Consider the following 19,717-nt stretch of genomic DNA (forward strand, 5'->3'; position numbering starts at 1 on the left):
ATTATCATTCTTCCTTCTGCAATTTCTCCCAGCCTAGTTCATCCTTCACAGTAAATCTAGAAGATATCAGTTCTCCCCCCAAATCCACTATTGCCCGTTCCCAAAAGAGAAAAACAGGTTCAGCTGAAATCCTGACCAGTAGTCCGTATAAAAATCAATTGGCTCAAGAGAGAGAGGACAAAGGAGCCAAAGATAAAACTAAGAACAACAAACAGTCCACAATAAAGGGAGTGCGGAGAAATATTATGAAAAATAACCACATAGAAACTAAGAAACAGCAACAGAAAACGACGAAGGTCGCTCTTCGTGAAGAAACAAGCAGCGAGGAAGGAAGTGATAATGATGATGCGGAGTGCATTTTCTGTAAGGACACATAGGCTATCTCAGGTCAACCGGAGGTGAAGGATGGATACGTTGTTCATCATGCTTAGAATGGGGTCACGAGGAATGTGCTGTGTTTGAAGATGATGGCAGCGACGATTTCAAATGTGATTTCTGTGTAAATAAACTTAAAAAATAAAAAAAATATATTATCTCGCACAAAGACTAGCTTGTGTTTAGAAATGTTTACAATAACTTCTTTATTATCCTAATTCTACTTTCAATGCTATGTTATTTTTTTTTTAACTAAGACAGGTTTTGTGTATGAATGTTGACAGCGTTCCTTTTTCCATTGTGCTATGTTCTACTTTCACTACTATATTTTGTTTTTGTCTTTTTGCAATGTGAATTAATGGTGCACTATTCGATAAAAACGCTTAATATACATTTTTTGTCGAAAAAATTCATAATATAACTGTCATCATTCATTTAGAAGTATCTTTATTTTTGGGGGACCACATTACCCAGGGCCTGGGGTAAAGTGGTCAATGTGCAGACAAACAAAAAATTCTTGATTGCATAAAAAATTGAATTAGTAAACAATTCGTAATGATTGCATTAAAAAGGGGAAGGAAACGTCTTTTTAGTAGCAAAGATTGTGAGAGGAAAACAAAGCTAATTTTCGTTCTGTAGCTTATTTCCTCTTAAGGTGACCACTTTGCCCCAGTCTCCCCTACAATATGTGTGTGAAAATTAAAAGATATTAATTATTTTAATAAAATAACTATTACTAATTATTGCTCAATTTAGTATGAATTGTAATTAATAGCTTAATTTTTCACTTATTAAGCAAAAGAACAATAATCGGCGACTGATGAAGTCTACATATTTTTTAATGAATAGTTTCGCTACTGCGTTACATAATGTAAGCTTTCATTATCTATAGTAATGTCACAAGAGGTCTGAGATTTGTCGATAAATTCACGAGCGAAGCGAGTAGATTTATTTCAGAAATCTCAGACCTCGAGTGACATTTATTAGGACTATTTCGTGAATAAAATAAAAGTGTGAATAATACATTCCTAAAATTCTCTCACAAAATGTTTATAATTGCATATTTACGAATACTTAACCTATTCAGACATTGTCAAGTCGAAATAAATGAATAACGATTACTGCAATAAAAAATGGAATGTGATTAAGTAATGCCAATTGAGAAAAGCGAAATGTAGGTTTAAAAATGTTAATTACATGTACTGCACTTTTCTCTTGTTATTATAACAGGAATACATTTTCATTATCTGCCGAAATCATAATTTAATTTAAACATTTTATAGTATAATTACAAATAACCTGATTAATACATTAATTAAATGTACAATTGTTATGAAAGAGTTTCATTTTCTTTAGATACAATGGACATGGAAATAGATGATGAAGATGTAAGTGAGGAAGTAGGATTTCGCAGTTTATTTAGTACAATGGATTCATTTTCATCGATTTACGTGGAAACAGTTGGCGGCACTGACTAAACAAAAGAACGACCATGCGATAAATTGATAGTGATAAATCGAGCTGCAGAAATTATTGCGATGTATGACTGTGATTGGTTGGAATTCAAAATTTCATTACACTTCATTGGCCGAAAATGGAATGACGTCATAAAAACGAAAATATAGTCATTTGAGTTCTTTCCTCTGCCGTTTCATCTCCAGTTATTCATCTCGTGGCAAACAGTAGGTCTAAATGTCTAACATAATTCATTCATTCATTCATTCATTCATTTAGCGTTCTGCCCGAGGGCAGGTCTTTCACTGCAAACCCAGCTTTCTCCAGTCTTTTCTATTAATATAGGTCTAAATTTGTGTTAGTAGGAAGAGAAAACATTAATTGTATTCATGGTTTGTGCAATTCTGTGTGTTTGGAAACGATTCTGAGAATTCTCTCTCCTCTACAATAAAATAAATTAACGCCTTCTTATTATTATCATGAATATCTGAGTTTCCACGACCCATTAAGTGTAGCTGGCAGCAAATGCACAACTGTAGATATGTGAGGGTGACTTTGATGTATGGAGGGAAGTGGCACACTATAACACCCCTGTGTTCTCAATCCGGGGATGCCGTCTACGGAAGTGCGGCTAACAAGCGTGGTGCTAGTCTGCACTTCCCTCCTGCAAATGGGATGGATCATATTTTACGAGGGGTGTACAAAGTTCTTACATTCACGATATGTTTTATCAATAAGTTTATTACGCATAATATACTTAACTTTATTTCAATCGGTAATTATGTATGGAGTTATAGGATGGGGTAGCTTATTTAAAACCAATTTTAATCCACTTCATTTATTACAGAAGAAAATAATTAAAATATGTCTTCATAAATATAATGATTTTCCATCTCAAAAATTGTTTTTAGAATTTAATGTTCTTAAAATAAGACAAATTTATTATATTGTGTTAATAAAATTCATACATAAAAATCTAAATAATTTTGAGTTGTACTCTCATAGTTATGAAACAAAAAGTATGAATTCTTTAAGATTGTTTGAACCAAAATATAACACTGCTACAGTATTTAATCATAATAGTAATTTAGATCTAAGCATATATAACAAATTTATATTTAAATATCCTAATATTGTCAATTCTAATAGTTCTAGTATTAAATGAAAAAAGTTATGTATAGATTTGATAAATAATGAAACATTGTAAATTTAAATTGTAAGACAAATTGTATTATATACTTCTTAATTTCAATACAGGAATCTGCCCCTGAGCACGAGTTCTTCTCTTTCAGGGGTGAGCTAATTTTTTATGTTTTTATTATATTTCATGTTACAATTGTTAGCAAAAATAAATAAATAAATAAATAAATAAATAAATAAATAAATAAATAAATAAATAAATAAATAAATAAATAAATAAATAAACAGGTAAATAAATAAATACGTAAATAAATAAATAAATAAGTAAATAAATAAATAAATAAATAAATAAATAGATAAATAAATAAATAGATAAATAAATAAATAAATAAATAAACAAATAAATAAACGATCCTAGGCTATGCTGTTGATGTAGGTCTTTAAAACATTCCAATAAAATAATCATGCAGATATTTAATTAATTGTATATTTTATCATGTAAATGCTTTATGGTTGTAAAAAAAATATTGTGCAACTTTGATATTCTTTTACAGGTAATATTAGTTATTTTAATATTATGAATGGTGTTTTATAAAGTGTAATGTATGTGTATGAAGCATGAAAAATTTTGTTCTTTTAGTTTTTGTAATAGCTGAGACATAAAAAAAAAGAATTTCACTACATTTTTGCAGTCCAGTGGTCTACCTCTCCCCTTAAAAATAATGAAGTTGCAATGAAATTATTATTCACTTTATTACAGTATTTAAGTATACCGATATAAAATACATTGCTTCTGTAAAGAAACAAAGTACAAATTCTTAAGTGTTTATTATAAATTTGGGCTATGATACGATTAATCGTATACCGCAAAACGTATGAAAAATTAATACTTTATCAACAGTAATCTCACTAGAGGTTTTGATTTTATCGATAAATGTGCGAGTGGAACACAAGAAAATCAAAACTCGAGTGGGATTTAATTGACTATTACACGATTAGAAGAAAGTATATAAAGATTGGAAGTAACGAAATACTTCAATATAATAAAATATTAATTCACTTACGAAAATACAACTGTCTGCAAATGTATTATTGTACCATCTCAACATTACGCTAGATGACAGTAGTGTGTTATGTTTAGCTGTTTTCTTGTTATCAGTTGTGCCAACTATGGAATCTTCATTGAATTCTGTGGAAGATTACTGATCAAGAAGGCTTTGTTGATTCAGTTTCATTTTTATTAAAACAGTTGCATTCCACTTTAATTATCCCGATCCCAGTAATCAACGTCACTTGACAGATGATTTTCAATAAATCTTAGTATTAAACAATCTCTGATACGTGACTATTCATAATATCATATAGCAGAAGCTATAACAAACATAACCTAAATAATATAAACAAGTGTTAGAAAAGTTTTAATTAGGGATGATGAAATAAACAAGAAACGTTTTAATTAACGATGATGAAATAAAAAATAAACCCGAATAATTTTAAAAGAAACAATTATCGAAAGTACAATTTTCAAATTTGAATGTTTCAGTGATTGGTGGTTCAGTTGATGTTATATTGGACGTGTGCGTAAAAGAAGTGAACTCGGTGATGTACATGGTGTATCCCTCAACGTATTCAGGATTTCCGAATGGTGCTCTTCATTTATTTGTAAATAAGGTTTCAGGGAAGATGCATAGCTATGACTTGTGATCTTTATTAATTCTTGTTCTTGAATGCCAATGCGAGTCATATTTGAAAGTACTGTGTATCGACTGGAGTGGTTTGTAATTTTCTGCTTTTTGACGTCCAGACCAGTGCAGTTTGAAATGTTGGCAAACAGAGAAACAAATGCTAGGGTAGTGATAAAAATAAACAAATGCTAGGGACGCGATAAAATTGTGCGATAAGCAGCCATGATTGGTTGAAAGACGTCCTTTCGTACCGTTTTATTAGTCAAAAGTAGTGTGACGTAGTAAAAGTGTAATAGTCAATTTGATTTATCTCCTAATTTTGAACTTCGAGAAAATTATTGTGAATATTATCATTTGATAGGGCATCATTAAACAGTTTGAGGAAACACAGTAAAATTACAGTGCTAGAAATGGATCGTTAGACCGAAATAGCTGCTCTCGACACGAAGTTATTAATTAGAGGGAGCAGAGATTTGAATGAAAGCGATGTTTTGTTGACCTTTGTGACATCACAAAGCCTCAGGGTGTTTCATGTAGCTCGCTCGCATTTGCATGGGCTGATTGGAGTTACATATCTGTGTGCAACAGCCGGCACAATCCGCCGGCATTCAGAGAACTCAATTACGAATTTCATGATTCGAGCGACCCAGCTTCGAGACACGACCATGACAAGAATCGTGCCTGCCTACACCAATGTGAAGTGCTGGGTCTATACTCCTACAAACAGACGTGAAAAATTATTCATCCGAAGAACTATTAATACTTGAAGTGAGACCGACCAGAGTTGCTCATATGGCGTAATAGTACATTATGCAACGAGCCTATAATGATAGCAATTAAGACGCGAGGATGTTTATGAAACGAGCGCAAGCGAGTTTCATAATTTTCATACGAGCGTCTTAATTACCATTATAGGCAAGTCTCATAAGCATGTCTAATGTTATCGATGGAAAGCTTTCCGATAAGTTACACTTATCGTCCACGCTGTAGAGCAGGGATGGGCGTCGAGAGCGGATCTAGACTCTAAACGGGGACGCTTAATATTCATCCGTCATTGAATCAACGCTGCGCGGTGTTCGGTGGGGAAGAAAGGGAACGGAGAGAAATCATATGGCTCCCCGTGAGAGAGTAGAATCTGCTCTTGCTGCCCAGCTCTGCTGTAAAGTAACGGACCTGGGTTTAAATCCTAGTTGAGACATTTAATAAAATATTATAGTACCTGTTGGGATCGAGCAAAGTTTGTTCGTGATAAATCACGATGAACTACTGTATTTCACTTTGAAAGAAAATAATCAGAACGTCAACGATATGATGTAATAATAATAATAATAATAATAATAATAATAATAATAATAATAATAATAACTTATTTTAGCTGGCAGAGTCTCTTCCACTCAACCAGCAAAAAGTATATATACATATGCATGAACTTACAAAGAATTCAACAATTTGATTTAGATGAGAGTTACATGTATACAAGAGTTATTTACAAATTAAACAACAAAATAATATGAACTATTAATTAAACACTGAAATAAACTGTGTAGCAGAATTAAGCTAAAATACATAGAATGTTAATATATTTCAAATAATGTCAGATAATAGAGATTATTATGAGACAATTGTGCTCTTGGTAAAGAGTATAGTCTATTATTAGCAAATATATGGGCATACGTTTATGGGATATGAAAGTTTGTTAAAGTTTAATTAAAATTATCGAACACTTGTATAATTTCCAATTAGTGTATGAAGAATCTATTTTGTAAACCGGAAGTTGTTAAAGTAAATGGAACTCAAACTTTTCTAAATTACTTTGAATTGTCTCATACTTCTCAACGCGGAGGAAGATATTGCCAGTAAACATTCTGAAGTGGCAGAAGAATACAATAGTCACAAACTGAAGTGCTTTCAAGTACTGGCAGAGAAATCTAGTCGTTAAAAATATCTCTCGATTATTCTTCCCCGTTGAACGGGCATTTTTATGTGGAACAATTGGAAAGCTGCTATAGCTCAAGTGGGTTAATGTCTGCAGCAGGACGCCCCGATTACCCAGACATCCACCAAATGAGTCGGTCATTTTCCGTCTACGTTCAAAAGAGAGAACAGATGACAGTGTAGAAATCACAAAATGCGGTCGTCACTCGAGAATTTTTTTTTTCCGTGGCTCAGACGAAAATGCGAAAAAGTAACTGGAACCAGAAATAATCGCGAGTAAAGAAAATGGTTGGCGAAATGTTTTGTTCCTTTTGTTCAATATGGAGCAAAAAATATGAATTAATGTGGCGAGAGGAAACGTGAGAGATAAATGTATGTGTGTGTATGTATGTATGTATGTATGTATGTAGGCCTATGTATGCATGTATGTATGTATGCATTCATGTATGTATGTATGTATGTATGTATGTAGGCCTGTGTATGTATGTATGTACGTATGTATGTATGTAGGCCTATGTATGCATGTATGTATGTATGCATTCATGTATGTATGTATGTATGTATGTATGTAGGCCTGTGTATGTATGTATGTACGTATGCATGCATGCATGTATGTATGTATGTATGTATGTATGTATGTATGTATGTATGTACGTATGCATGCATGCATGTATGTATGTATGTATGTATGTATGTAGACCTATGTATGAATGCATGTATGTACGTATGCATGCATGCATGCATGTATGTATGTATGTATGTATGTATGTATGTATGTAGGCCTATGTATGTATGTACGTATGTATGTATGTATGTATGTATGTAGGCCTATGTATCTATGTACGTGGATGCATGTATGTATGTATGTATAAATGTATGTATGTATGTTGGCCTATGTATGTATGTATGTATGTAGGGCTATGTATGTATGTACGTATGCATGTATGTATGTATGCCTATGTATGTATGTACGTATGCATGTATGTAGGCCTATGTATGTATGTACGTATGTATGTATGTATAAATGTATGTATGTATGTAGGCCTATGCATGTATGTACGTATGCATGCATGCATGTATGTATGTATAAATATATGTATGTATGTATGTATGTAGGCCTATGTATGTACGTATGCATGTATGTATGTAGGCCTATGTATGTATGTACGTATGCATGCATGCATGTATGTATGTATGTATGTATGTATTTTTTTATTTTATTGAGAACATCAACTGCATGCCCCATTACATAGTAATATTACATGCATTATACTGAACAATTTGCACGTGGTATTACAATAATATACTACAATTTCGTTTTTTTCATAATATGAGAGTTGAATTTGCCCATCACTTTAACTAATTTTAATCCTCTACTTATAAGCTTGAAATTTCTATATATATGCCTTGGGTTATTTACATTTAAAATGACAATATTACTGATAATTATCTTACATGTTTCTATAATATGAAAATGAGTACATCTTATCTTTGCCAATTTTTATCATTTAGAGCCTACCTAAAAAAAAAAAGACTTGAAATATCTACGTTATATCTAAAGTGAGCCATATGTACAATTTTATTATTCTTTTACCCTTAGATTATATTTGTTTGTAAGACCGACTGCCTGAATTTTGTATCTGCTTAACCATCTGTTTTCTTATATTCTATATTTACAGTTTGTTTATCTTATTGTTATTTTATAATTGATTCCATTATTGTGTATCTATAAGTTAATTGAGTATATATATTTACGGAATGATCTCAAATGAAATGTTATGACAAAATGTACAATTTGATATTTACAATTGGGATCACATAATAAACACATACGTTTGTGACGCTATTTATAGAATACAATTGTTTTTGGAATATTTATTATTTTATTGTTCTGTTTTTTGGAGAGTTATTATGTGCTGAGTTACTTAGTGATGGTGTGATGGTTTGTTCTAGATGCTCATGGATTGAATATATTTCCGGAATGCTCGTAGGTGCCTGGATGTAATACCAAGACTAAACATAGCAGTAGCAATATTATCATTTCCATCATAGTTACAATCACAACAATTCTAGTCGCCACGAATAAATCGAAAGAAATCAACGAAACCAATCAAATCAACTAAACAATCAAACCAACTACGTTGGGATAAACATGTTGTTTTTCTCTGTACTAATAGATTAAGAAAAATTATTCACTATTTTGTCATCCTACGACATTACTTGACTGACCACACTTTACGACTGATTTATCTCGCATTATTACAAGCTATATCACAATACGGCATCCTGAGGTAGTGCTTATAGTACCTCCCTCATGCCAATAACTCTGCTACAGAAAAGAATAATAAAAATATGCCTTAATAAACCTCTTGATTATCCTTCAGAACTGTTGAAGTCAGAATTTAAAGTATTTAACTTCCACTGTTTTATAAACTCTTTCAGTTTTTTGAGAGCAGACTGGATGACGAAAGCTGCTCAACCGAATAATAGCAGGCATTTCCCATATTTATTCTGCGTTTAATTTCCTCTCGAATGTCATTTATATTTGTTACTGTTGCTCCGAGATATTTAAAAGGATAATTTTCCAATTTTTATATTTACATTTCGTACAATATTCCGGTCACGATACATAATCATACGCGTATAAGCCTACTTTGTATTTTCGGGATTTACGTCCAAATCTATCTCTTTACTTGCTTCAAGTAAAATTCACGTGTTTTCCCTAATAATTCATGGATTTTTTCCTATCATATTCACGCCATCTGCATACAAGCAGCAGATGTAACCCATTCAATTTCAAACTCTCTCTGTTATCCTGAACTTTCCTAATAGCATACCTACTCCAGAGCGAAGTTAAAAAGTAAATGTGGTAGTGAATCTCCTTGCTTTAGCACGCAGTGAATTGGAAAAGCATCCGACAGAAACTGACCTTCACGGAATCTGCTCTTATAATAATAATAATAATAATAATAATAATAATAATAATAATAAAATGGGGATCATCAGTGTGGTTTTAGGCGTAATAGATCAACTATTGACCAGATATTTTGTATTCGACAGATAATGGAGAAAAAAATGCAAGTATAAGAGTACAGTGCATCAGTTATTCATAGATTTGAAAAAGGCATATGACTCGGTTAAGAGAGAAGTTTTATATGATATTCTTATTGAATTTGGTATTGCCAAGAAACTAGTTCGATTAATTAAAATGTGTGTCAGGAAAGTCCAGGATAACAGAGAGGGTTTGGAATTGAACGGGTTACATCAGCTGCTTGTTTATGCGGATGACGTGAATATGTTAGGAGAAAATCCACAAACGATTAGGGAAAACACGGATATTTTACTGAAAGCAAGTCAAGAGATAGGTTTGGAAGTAAATCCCGAAAAGACAAAGTATATGATTATGTCTCGTGACCAGAATATTGTACGAAATGGAAATATAAAAATTGGAAATTTATCTTTTGAAGACGTGGAGAAGTTCAAATATCTTGGAGCAACAGTAACAAATATAAATGACACTCGGGAGGAAATTAAACACAGAATAAATATGGGAAATGCCTGTTATTATTCGGTTGAGAAGCTTTTATCATCCAGTCTGTTATCAAAAAATCTGAAAGTTAGAATTTATAAAACAGTCATATTACCGGTTGTTCTTTATGGCTGTGAAACTTGGACTCTCACTTTGAGAGAGGAACATAGGTTAAGGGTGTTTGAGAATAAGGTGCTTAAGAAAATATTTGGGGCTAAGGGGATGAAGGTACAGGAGAATGGAGAAAGTTACACAACACAGAACTGCACGCATTGTATTCTTCACCTGACATAATTAGGAACATAAAATCCAGACGTTTGAGATGGGCAGGACATGTAGCACGTATGGGCGAATCCAGAAATGCATATAGAGTGTTAGTTGGGAGGCCAGAGGGGAGAAGACCTTTGGGGAGGCCAAGACGTAGATGGGAAGATAATATTAAGATGGATTTGAGGGAGGTGGGATATGATGGTAGGGACTGGATTGATCTTGCTCAGGATAGGGACCAATGGCGGGCTTATGTGAGGGCGGCAATGAACCTCCGGGTTCCTTAAAAGCCAGTAAGTAAGTAACAGTAAATTACATAATTATTAGGCCTATGCCAAAATCATAATCATTCTATTCTTTTAATACCAAGTCTAGGAGCCAAGATAATATAACAGTTCTGCATTCTAAGGATTCAACCCGTTGAGTCTGGAGAATGCCTGCCACACACTGCTAACTAGCTGAGTTGCTAGAAGAGTATAACATTAGTGGGGAGTAGGCCACCGGACACTAGAAGGAACTAACGGTGTGCAGTGTATGCGGCTGTAATGATTTGTCACCAACGCGGACAAGACTTGTTATTTGAATAATTCACTAGATCCTGCGCAATATGGAGTATGCGGAGACTCACTCGTATTTACTCTGATAGCCTAGCTACTTGTGCTGCATTTTGACTTGCTCTCATCTTTATTCATGGCTTATATAAACCGCAAGGCGAAAGACCGACCCAATTCATTAATTTGTGGGGAGGTCTGTTTGCCGCCGTCGCTCAGACATGCTAGATGATACAGCAGGATCACTTTCTCTAGTGTAAACTCACTCTGAATGCAATTTATATTTCGTACAGAAAACTTCTCCAGTGGTACATTTGCAAGAATGCAATTCGTTAAGGATTAAGACGTTATTTCATATCTTTTAAGCAACTTGCAACCAAGAAATGTCTTATCGTTATACAAATTTAGAGTCAAAATCTACGTATCAGTGTGTTTATGGTGAATTATCAGAATATATCGTCAGCTATACAGTACGATTATTTAGTCCTGAAAGTCGCCGGCAATCTGCGCCTGGGTCAGACGAGTCCATTATTACGCCAAGGGATGTTCAGGTTAGTCTGTTGCCTGCAGTCACAGCGATCGGATGTCACGCATGCGGTATAGAGTTGTGTTTCCAGTGCAGTTAAGCTGTGCTGCATTCCTTTACCGACCGCTCGCTCTTATCTCTACTCCGGAACTCTCACCACTACTCCTATTAATCAAGTGGCCCGGGTTCGATTCCCGGTCGGGGCAAGTTACCTGGTTGAGGTTTTTTCCGGGGTTTTCCCTCAACCCAATAAGAGCAAATGCTGAGTAACTTTCGGTGCTGGACCCCGGACTCATTTCACCAGCATTATCACCTTCATATCATTCAGACGCTAAATAACCTGAGATGTTGATAAAGCTTCGTAAAATAACCTACTTAAAAAAACTACTCCTATTACTTCCTCTCTTTCGCGTCGCTGAGTTGTCAGGACTAAATAATCGGTCTGTAAACGAAATTATTCTTCTTTTTATTCTGTCTTAAAATGTTTAAAGTCCACACCTGTGGAGTAACGGTCAGCGCGTCTGGCCGTAAAACCAGGTGGCCCGGGGTTCGAATCCCGGTCGAGGCAAGTTACCTGGTTTAGGTTTCTTCCGGGGTTTTCCCTCAACCCAATATGAGCAAATGCTGGGTAACTTTCGGTGCTGGACCCCGGACTCATTTCACCGGCATTATCACCTTCATTTCATTCAAACGCTAAATAACCTGAGATGTTGATACAGCGTCGTAAAATAACCTACTTCGAGGCAGAAATTCTCGTCAATGTCATTCTGAGCTACGAGAAGCAATTGAAGAAGCCGCTGCGTGGGAAGCGGTTTGCAAACAGGGAGGACATCTTAACAGCGTTTAGACGAATCGCACACAGCCGATGGTATTCAACGCCCGCATCATCGTTGGTAAAGATGTGTGGAAGCCTTGGGGGATTATTTTAAAGGATGTTAGCTGTGAGTAATGTACTTTGCTTCCTTTTGTGCATAATAAAACAAAGATTTCTATTTACGCATCTTTCCATTTTCCTTATCTCCCTTACCCATTACCTCCTGCACCCGGTACTAATATTGCGAAGCACATTCCAGTGAACTTCAGTGAGTTTCCATTCCTGCGGCTTTATTGGCTGATATAATATAATTACCATGACTTCTGAAATGATCCCGTGTATACATAATACTTTTCTGTTCTGTTTCACCACTTAACATTTCACAAAAACCTTTTGAATCACCGTGTATTTCAATAGGAATTTTAATACAGTTCGATTCATAATATGGAGGAACACGCTATAAAATAACTATTTGTTTATTCTGTGTTCCCGCTCGTTCTTCGATGTTCCGTCATCGCAGCACTTGCGATTGACTGAATTACTGGCTTTGGAATAAACGCAAACTTAAAAGCCTGAAGCAATTAAACTTCTGGTTTCACATCCTGACGGTGTGCATATACTAGAATATATTATGAATAATGCATTTAATGGCGTGGTTCCCAGCTTCAATGTCAAAGTTATCTTCATGTTTAAGTTTGCATTGAGAAGGAGGTAACAAGACTAGAGAGAACGGTGTCTTAATTATTTCCCTGCCTTGCATAACAATGTTAGTTACTGAAAGAATACTTTGTAATTGAGCAAGGCGAGGATTTATATACACTAAAATTAATATACGAGTATTTAGTCGGTATAGTTTCTAAACATACAGGCCATATCCCCTCCTCTTTAGATGCCATCACTTGATTATTATCGTCAGTTTGTATTTCGCTTTGTACTATTTACCATATTTAGACGATTCCAATGCTGTCTCACAATAGGTTGAGATTTGGTCACATTGTAATAAACATAACCGACGAGTGGAGGCTGCGGAAATGAAGTCGCATAACTATCAGCCTTCATACTTCAGTTGGCAGAGCTCTGGATTACGAAGACCGCGGATACGAGTTCAAATCTCGGAAATCTCGACGATGGCGGAGTTGTACAAGGACATCACTTTATTTTTACTTCAATTTTTATTGTACCTGAGTTTTTGAATGTACTCCACTTCCATCCCCTCTACTAGTAAACTTCCAATGCAGTCAAAGCCGCCTTACGGTCATAGTAAATAGTACTGAGTTAGTGAGTATAATATGTTCCAGAAATATGTTTGCGTTTTCCAGTGACGAAAGAACTTTCAATATTAACTCATATTTTCGCACAAGTATTGTCGTCCGTTTGCCTACGTTGCATCCCGATTTCCCCCTCCCGCTTCTGCTCGCCCCTCTGTAAAGGCTAGTGCGTGGGCTGTCTTAACTCTTTTCTGAAAACATTAATTTCTGTTAGGAATTGGACGTCTATGTAATATTATACAACTGTTTAAAACAACTTAAATAAAATGGACTCGTTAAGTAATTAACTGTCACGTAATTTGCTCTCTTTCTACGACCCTGTAACAAAATCACTTGGACGGACAGTAGATAGCATGTCTGAGTAATTTTATCTTTTCGGATCGGGCAGAAGTGTAGATTGAATTTACGGTACATAAGGTACTCTTTTATAGAGTATGTACAGAATTATTTCAACATGAGTTACTAGTACGAAGGACGAAACTGGTAATTGGAATTAGGTACAATAGTCTATAATGCGACAATATGCACATTAGAACTGAAGCCTGTATCGAAATGAACGGCCACCATTTTAAAAAATGTGTTTAAATATCATATCATGATTATTTTCCAATTTAACTTCATTCTCTATATTGTACGCTAATGTGCTGCAGACAGTATAATATACATTGCATAATGAATACGTCCGAATTGATAGCTCAGTTCGTGAGTAAAAACACTTATTCTTAATACAGTACTGTATTTTGATTAAATAAAAACCTAATGAAAATTATCAAACTCAAAATCGCGATATTTCCTAGTTTACGTAAATGAACTACTTTTCTTCCCTCCTATACCTAGTAAAGTGATTTGTTTGTATTTTACGCCAGTATCATCGAACTCCAGTCGTGGAAGGGGGTAACAAACGCTGTTTCTGGTTCTCAACCGTTAATCCAAAGGTATAGCCAGGTTAATATTGGAAATGTTAGTAAAAATAAAATTATATCTCTGTATTTCTGGCAGATAAATCGAGGCTATGAGAGATTAACTTCAACTCTTCAGTCCCCCCCCTCCCCTATATTTCCTCTAACACTCTTCACAATTCCCCTTCCATTATCATCTCAGTATCTAAACATAGGGCACCAGTTGTCTTTGTATGACTCCGAATCGACCATCCATAATGGTAGCTGTTCCTCGCGGTTTGTCTATAGATTGATAGATTGTAGTGGTGCTTGCCTGCTCATCCGGAATTGCGCTCGGGAGTGGGTTCGATTTCCGTTTGGGTCGATTACCTAGTTGGGATTTTTCCAAGGTTTTCCCCAACCGTAAGGTGAATTTAGGTAATTTATGGCGAATCCTTGGCCCCATCTCGCTATCACCAATTCCATCAACGAAAAATAACCCATTGTTTGATACAGCGTCGTTAAATAACCACGCAAAAACATAGTAGGGATTGAACCACGTCGAATTCTACTCCACCTGCATAACTAATATACTATAGGCCTAAGAAGACGGAATGTGGATGGATAATCAAAGAGTCGGAGGCTCAGTTCGGATATTTTTTAATTTTGTGAAGCTGTAACATGAATAATTTCGAGGGAAAAATTATTCCGGGGCCAGGTATCGAACCCAGGTCCTTTGGTTAAACGTACCAACGCTCTCAATGTTGATTGATTGACGGTTGTCAGCTCACTTTGAGGTCTGTGGATATACAGGGAAAAATTGGATCGGTGTCTGGTAGAGTTCCTGGATAGCTCATTTGGTAGAGCGTTAGTACGTTTAACCAAGGGTCCCGGGTTCGATACCTGGCCCCGGAACAATTTTTTCCTCGAAATTATTCAAATCAACTTTGCAGGGAGTTACACTTGAAAGCTTGATTTGCAAGCTGTAACATGTCAGTAGAGCTAATCCGTAAAATTTATGATAATGATGATAAAGATGATGAATGTTAAAGGTCTTAAAAGTCACTTACCAGTGAATGAGCGATTTTTCACCATGTAATCTCTCTACTGCTAGATTATGGAATCTTGTAAACTAGTTATGAACACTTCCCTAACAGACACTACACTCATTGTAGTACAATCGATACCATTCGTGACACTTATTAAAGGACAGCGAATTTTCGGTTGCTACACAACAACAAGATGTCACGCCCCTTGGCGTACGGAGGGAGCGTAGAGATGAGTTCAGTGACCTCCCGCAACTGACGAACTCCTAACTTTCGGTATCGGGACCGAAAATCCGCTGTCTGCTTATCAATGACCAGAGGATACAAGATCACTTACATTTGACATCCAGGTAGACGGGGTTGCTCTCTCCGTCTCCCTCCTGATTGCTGCCCACGCAAGTATATAGGCCTGCACGTGATCTCGTCACCGACTGCAGGACTAGGCTCTGGTTGCTAACGATCGTGCCCACACTGGCGTTGTTGTACAGCGTCTTGCCCTGCAAAAAAATGCACGCTCACTCTCAGGTCAAAATCAAGTTTAAAACCGCTCAAATATGTACTGCAGCGGTGACCAAAGCGGGTGTAGTGATTACATCGTGTGTTTCATTCACGTACTGAAGGGAAGCAGTGGCGGTATCATGTCGCTCTACGTACTCTGTCTCTACAAGCAGTTAAGAGGTGGTTTCGTAAAGAATGAGAAGGAGAACTTTTTTTGTTGTTCTGTCGGACAAAATGTAATATGTTTACTTTGTTCAACGGTTCAATTAGAAGTACTGTATATAGAAACAATAATTACCACGCTGAATAATGTATTATTATTATTGTCCCGCGCCGTGGCGTCGTGGTCTAAGGCATCCTGCCTAGGACTCGCGTTACGGAATGCGTGCTGGTTCGAGTCCTCATCGAGGAAGAAATTTTCTCATGAAATTTCGGCCAATGTATGGGACCGGTGCCCACCCGCATCGTGATGCATTTGGGGAGCTAAGATAGGTAGCGAAATCCGGTTAGGCAAACCAGCTATAACGGCTGGGATGCTCATCGTGCTAACCACACGATACCTCCATTCTGGTTGGATGATCGTCCACCACTGCTTCGGCATGTGGCCGTGAGGCCAGGAGCCGGCTGGTCGGTCTTGGCCCTTCGTGTTCTGTAGCGCCATGGATTATTATTATTATTATTATTATTATTATTATTATTATTATTATTATTATTGTTATCATTATTACTGACCACTAAGTTTGTGTTCGTGCATGAATATTGATATTTTTAGATTTTCTGTCTAGAAGGATAAAATTATTAGGTTTTATCCCAATTTTAATCTTCTTAATCTTTAGATTACGAAGATTAGTTATTCACTTAATAATAATATTGTAGAAAAACTGATTCAATATTATATGCCAATGAACTGTTAAAGCCAGGAATTGACATGTCTTAAATTATAGCCAGGAAGAGAAAGATGAGATAAATAAATGTAAGGAAGTCAGCTACCTAATGGGGTTTGAAATATCTAGTGCTCTGAAGCCTTTTAATAGAACAGAATTTCTCAAAAGAGTAATGATAATAACTTGTCCATAAGAAGTTTTTAATATTGAAAAACTATGAATTTCTCGACCTAGCATCGAGAGAAGAATTTAGAAAATTCCTGATTATATTCAAGAGGAAGGTTAAAAAAAAGAAGCAAAAAAAATCGTATATTATCCACTGGCTCTTGATGACAACAGTAACATTACTGATAAAGCAAAGATTGAGATTTTTATCCGCGGGATTGATCAAGATGTTAGTACAGGAACCATCACTGGTTGTAGTTTTCATGCCAACTACCTTTCCTCCGTCTCCTTACTTCATAGGCTGTCTGTCGCATATAATCACTGCAGCTCGAGTTTTGGTCACCGCTGATAGCAAATGTGACCTAACTCTATCTTGGTGTAATGTTAACCTGATGTCGAGGACTTCCACGCTAGAGGCACATACGCAGATCCTGGAGAGTTCAAATGCGATTTGTAATGAAAGGAGACGGTGTTGGGAAAGTTTTCTCGGCACTCTTATTTTCTGTGCCACCGCCCCACCACTTATTCATAGTTCATTGTCATTTACATCACCAATATAGTCACAATGTGTCGTGCTATATTTTTCATGAGACCAAATCAGTGGATACTTCTTATGGAGAATATTCTACGAATCTAATACGATAATCACTTCATCATTATACTATCATCATAACCTCAATTAGGTGGTTGTAAGGCACTAATGGAAGCAGACTGTAGGCTTATATACGTCATTATCAGAGCTAGAAAGTTGGTACCAAAACTGTTAAGTTGTGTGAGCTTGGACTATATCCCTACCGAATGAAAAGTAATAGCGCATCTCTCAATGTCAGTGAACAAGAACGAAAAACATGTACTGCCGGGTGGTAACCAAACGTGTTCTAATCGTCCACAGCCTTAGAACAAGAAAAAAAACTAATAATATAAAAAAAACAATAATTTGTAATTATAAACTTCGTAACTCCCAAACTGAAATAATTTACCCATGCATATAAAAATAACTTATAAAGTATACAATTATGATTCTAGCTTCATTATAACAAATAACATTTTATTAAAAGAAATAGGCTACTCCTTTTATGTTCAGAAAAAAAAAAAACAATATTTTTACACTGAAAATATTCGTTTCACGTCACAAGACGTTACTGGATCAAATCTGAAATATGATACAGTATATCCATTATCATCAAGTGAACAGGTACTTTGTGAATCTAATACTGTGTCTCGTATGTGGCACATAATATTAAACCCATAATTGTTTTCAAGAAAATTTTTCATTTCTATTGTAATGACAGCTAGGAAGTTCGTACAGTAATTACGATGTTGAAGCCACCGGCGTGGCTCAGTCAGTTAAGGTGATTGCCTGCCGGTCTGAAGTTACGCTCGGGCGCGGGTTCGATCCCCTCTTGGGCTGATTACCTGATCGGGTTTTTCCGAGGTTTTCCCCAACCGTAAGGTAAATGCCAGGTAATCTATGGAGAATCCTCGGCATCATCTCGCCAAATACCATCTCGCTATCACCAATTCATCGACGCTAAAATAACCTAGTAGTTGATACAGCGTCGTTAAATAACCAAGTAAAAAAAAAAAGAAACGATGTTGAACTCGGACTGCAACGCATCCTAATGTATAGCAGCACGAGACGTCAACATTTAACGAAGAATAATAGAGGGAAAAAATAAACGTGTTACACACTCCTGTTTGCATAATTATTTAATAACAGACGAGTTTACTTTTTTGGAATCATGCATAATATTAACATTATGTAAATAATACAATAATAACAGAATAGCTCACTTTGTTCAGAGCCTAAAAATAATATTAATAGAATAAATTAACAATATGCTTTAAACTATTCATGACTGTACACAGCTCCACAGAATGCCACTATGCGTTGTTTATGTGAACTGTGTATCGTCTGTAGCGATTGGGAGCAGGGCGAGGCGCGGGTGACATCTATACTCGCTGTACTCAACTCAAATTTGTTTTGGTACGAACTTTCTGTCTACGGTCATTATTATTGTGACCTGACTTGGACACATTTACTAATAATGTATGGCGTTATACATAATTTGTGGAACAGAAAGCTAGAGCTACATAGTTTATAATAATTATGAGTTGTAATTTGTAATGCATTGTTTGTGGAATAGGGCCCCTTGTGTAGGCCTACTGTTTGGACTGCGCCGTTTTTCTTTTATTTATTGCCAGTTATCGGGCCTTAATTTTCTTACATTACATACATATTGGATCGGTTCCCGGATAGCTCAGTTGGTAGAGCGTTGATACATTTAACCAAAGGTACCGGGTTCGATACCCGGCCCCGGAACAATTTTTCCTCGAAATTATTCAAATCAACTTTACAGGAAGTTATATCTGAAAGCTTGATTTGCATAATACACGTCACACTTCGTTAACAGAAAACCACAATTTAAGTCACACAGAGTTAATGTGCACTCAATGTTGGTTGCTTGATGCTTGTCAGCCCACTTTGAGATCTGTGGATATAGAGGGAAAAATTGGATCGGTGTCTGGTAGAGTTCCCGGGTAGCTCAGTTGGTACGTTTTAACCAAAGGTCCCAGGTTCGATACTCGGCCCCAGAACAATTTTTCCCTTGAAATTATTCAAATCAACTTTACAGGGAGTTATACCTGGAAGATTGATTTGCATAATACACGTCACTGTTCGTTAACAGAAAACCACAAT

At 35.8% G+C, this 19,717-nt stretch overlaps 1 protein-coding gene across 1 annotated transcript in view; it reads right to left on the reverse strand.

Moving 5' to 3' along the window:
- Window positions 1-19,717, reverse strand: part of LOC138700577 (protein sidekick-1-like) — a 309,648-nt gene that overhangs the window by 81,501 nt on the left and 208,430 nt on the right. Inside the window, exon 4 of the mRNA XM_069827159.1 lies at window positions 15,807-15,966. Within this exon, the coding sequence (XP_069683260.1) occupies window positions 15,807-15,966 (160 nt within the window). The remainder of the gene's footprint in view (window positions 1-15,806; window positions 15,967-19,717) is intronic.

Source organism: Periplaneta americana, chromosome 5 (genome assembly GCF_040183065.1).
Source record: "Periplaneta americana isolate PAMFEO1 chromosome 5, P.americana_PAMFEO1_priV1, whole genome shotgun sequence".
Lineage (NCBI taxonomy): Eukaryota > Metazoa > Arthropoda > Insecta > Blattodea > Blattidae > Periplaneta > Periplaneta americana.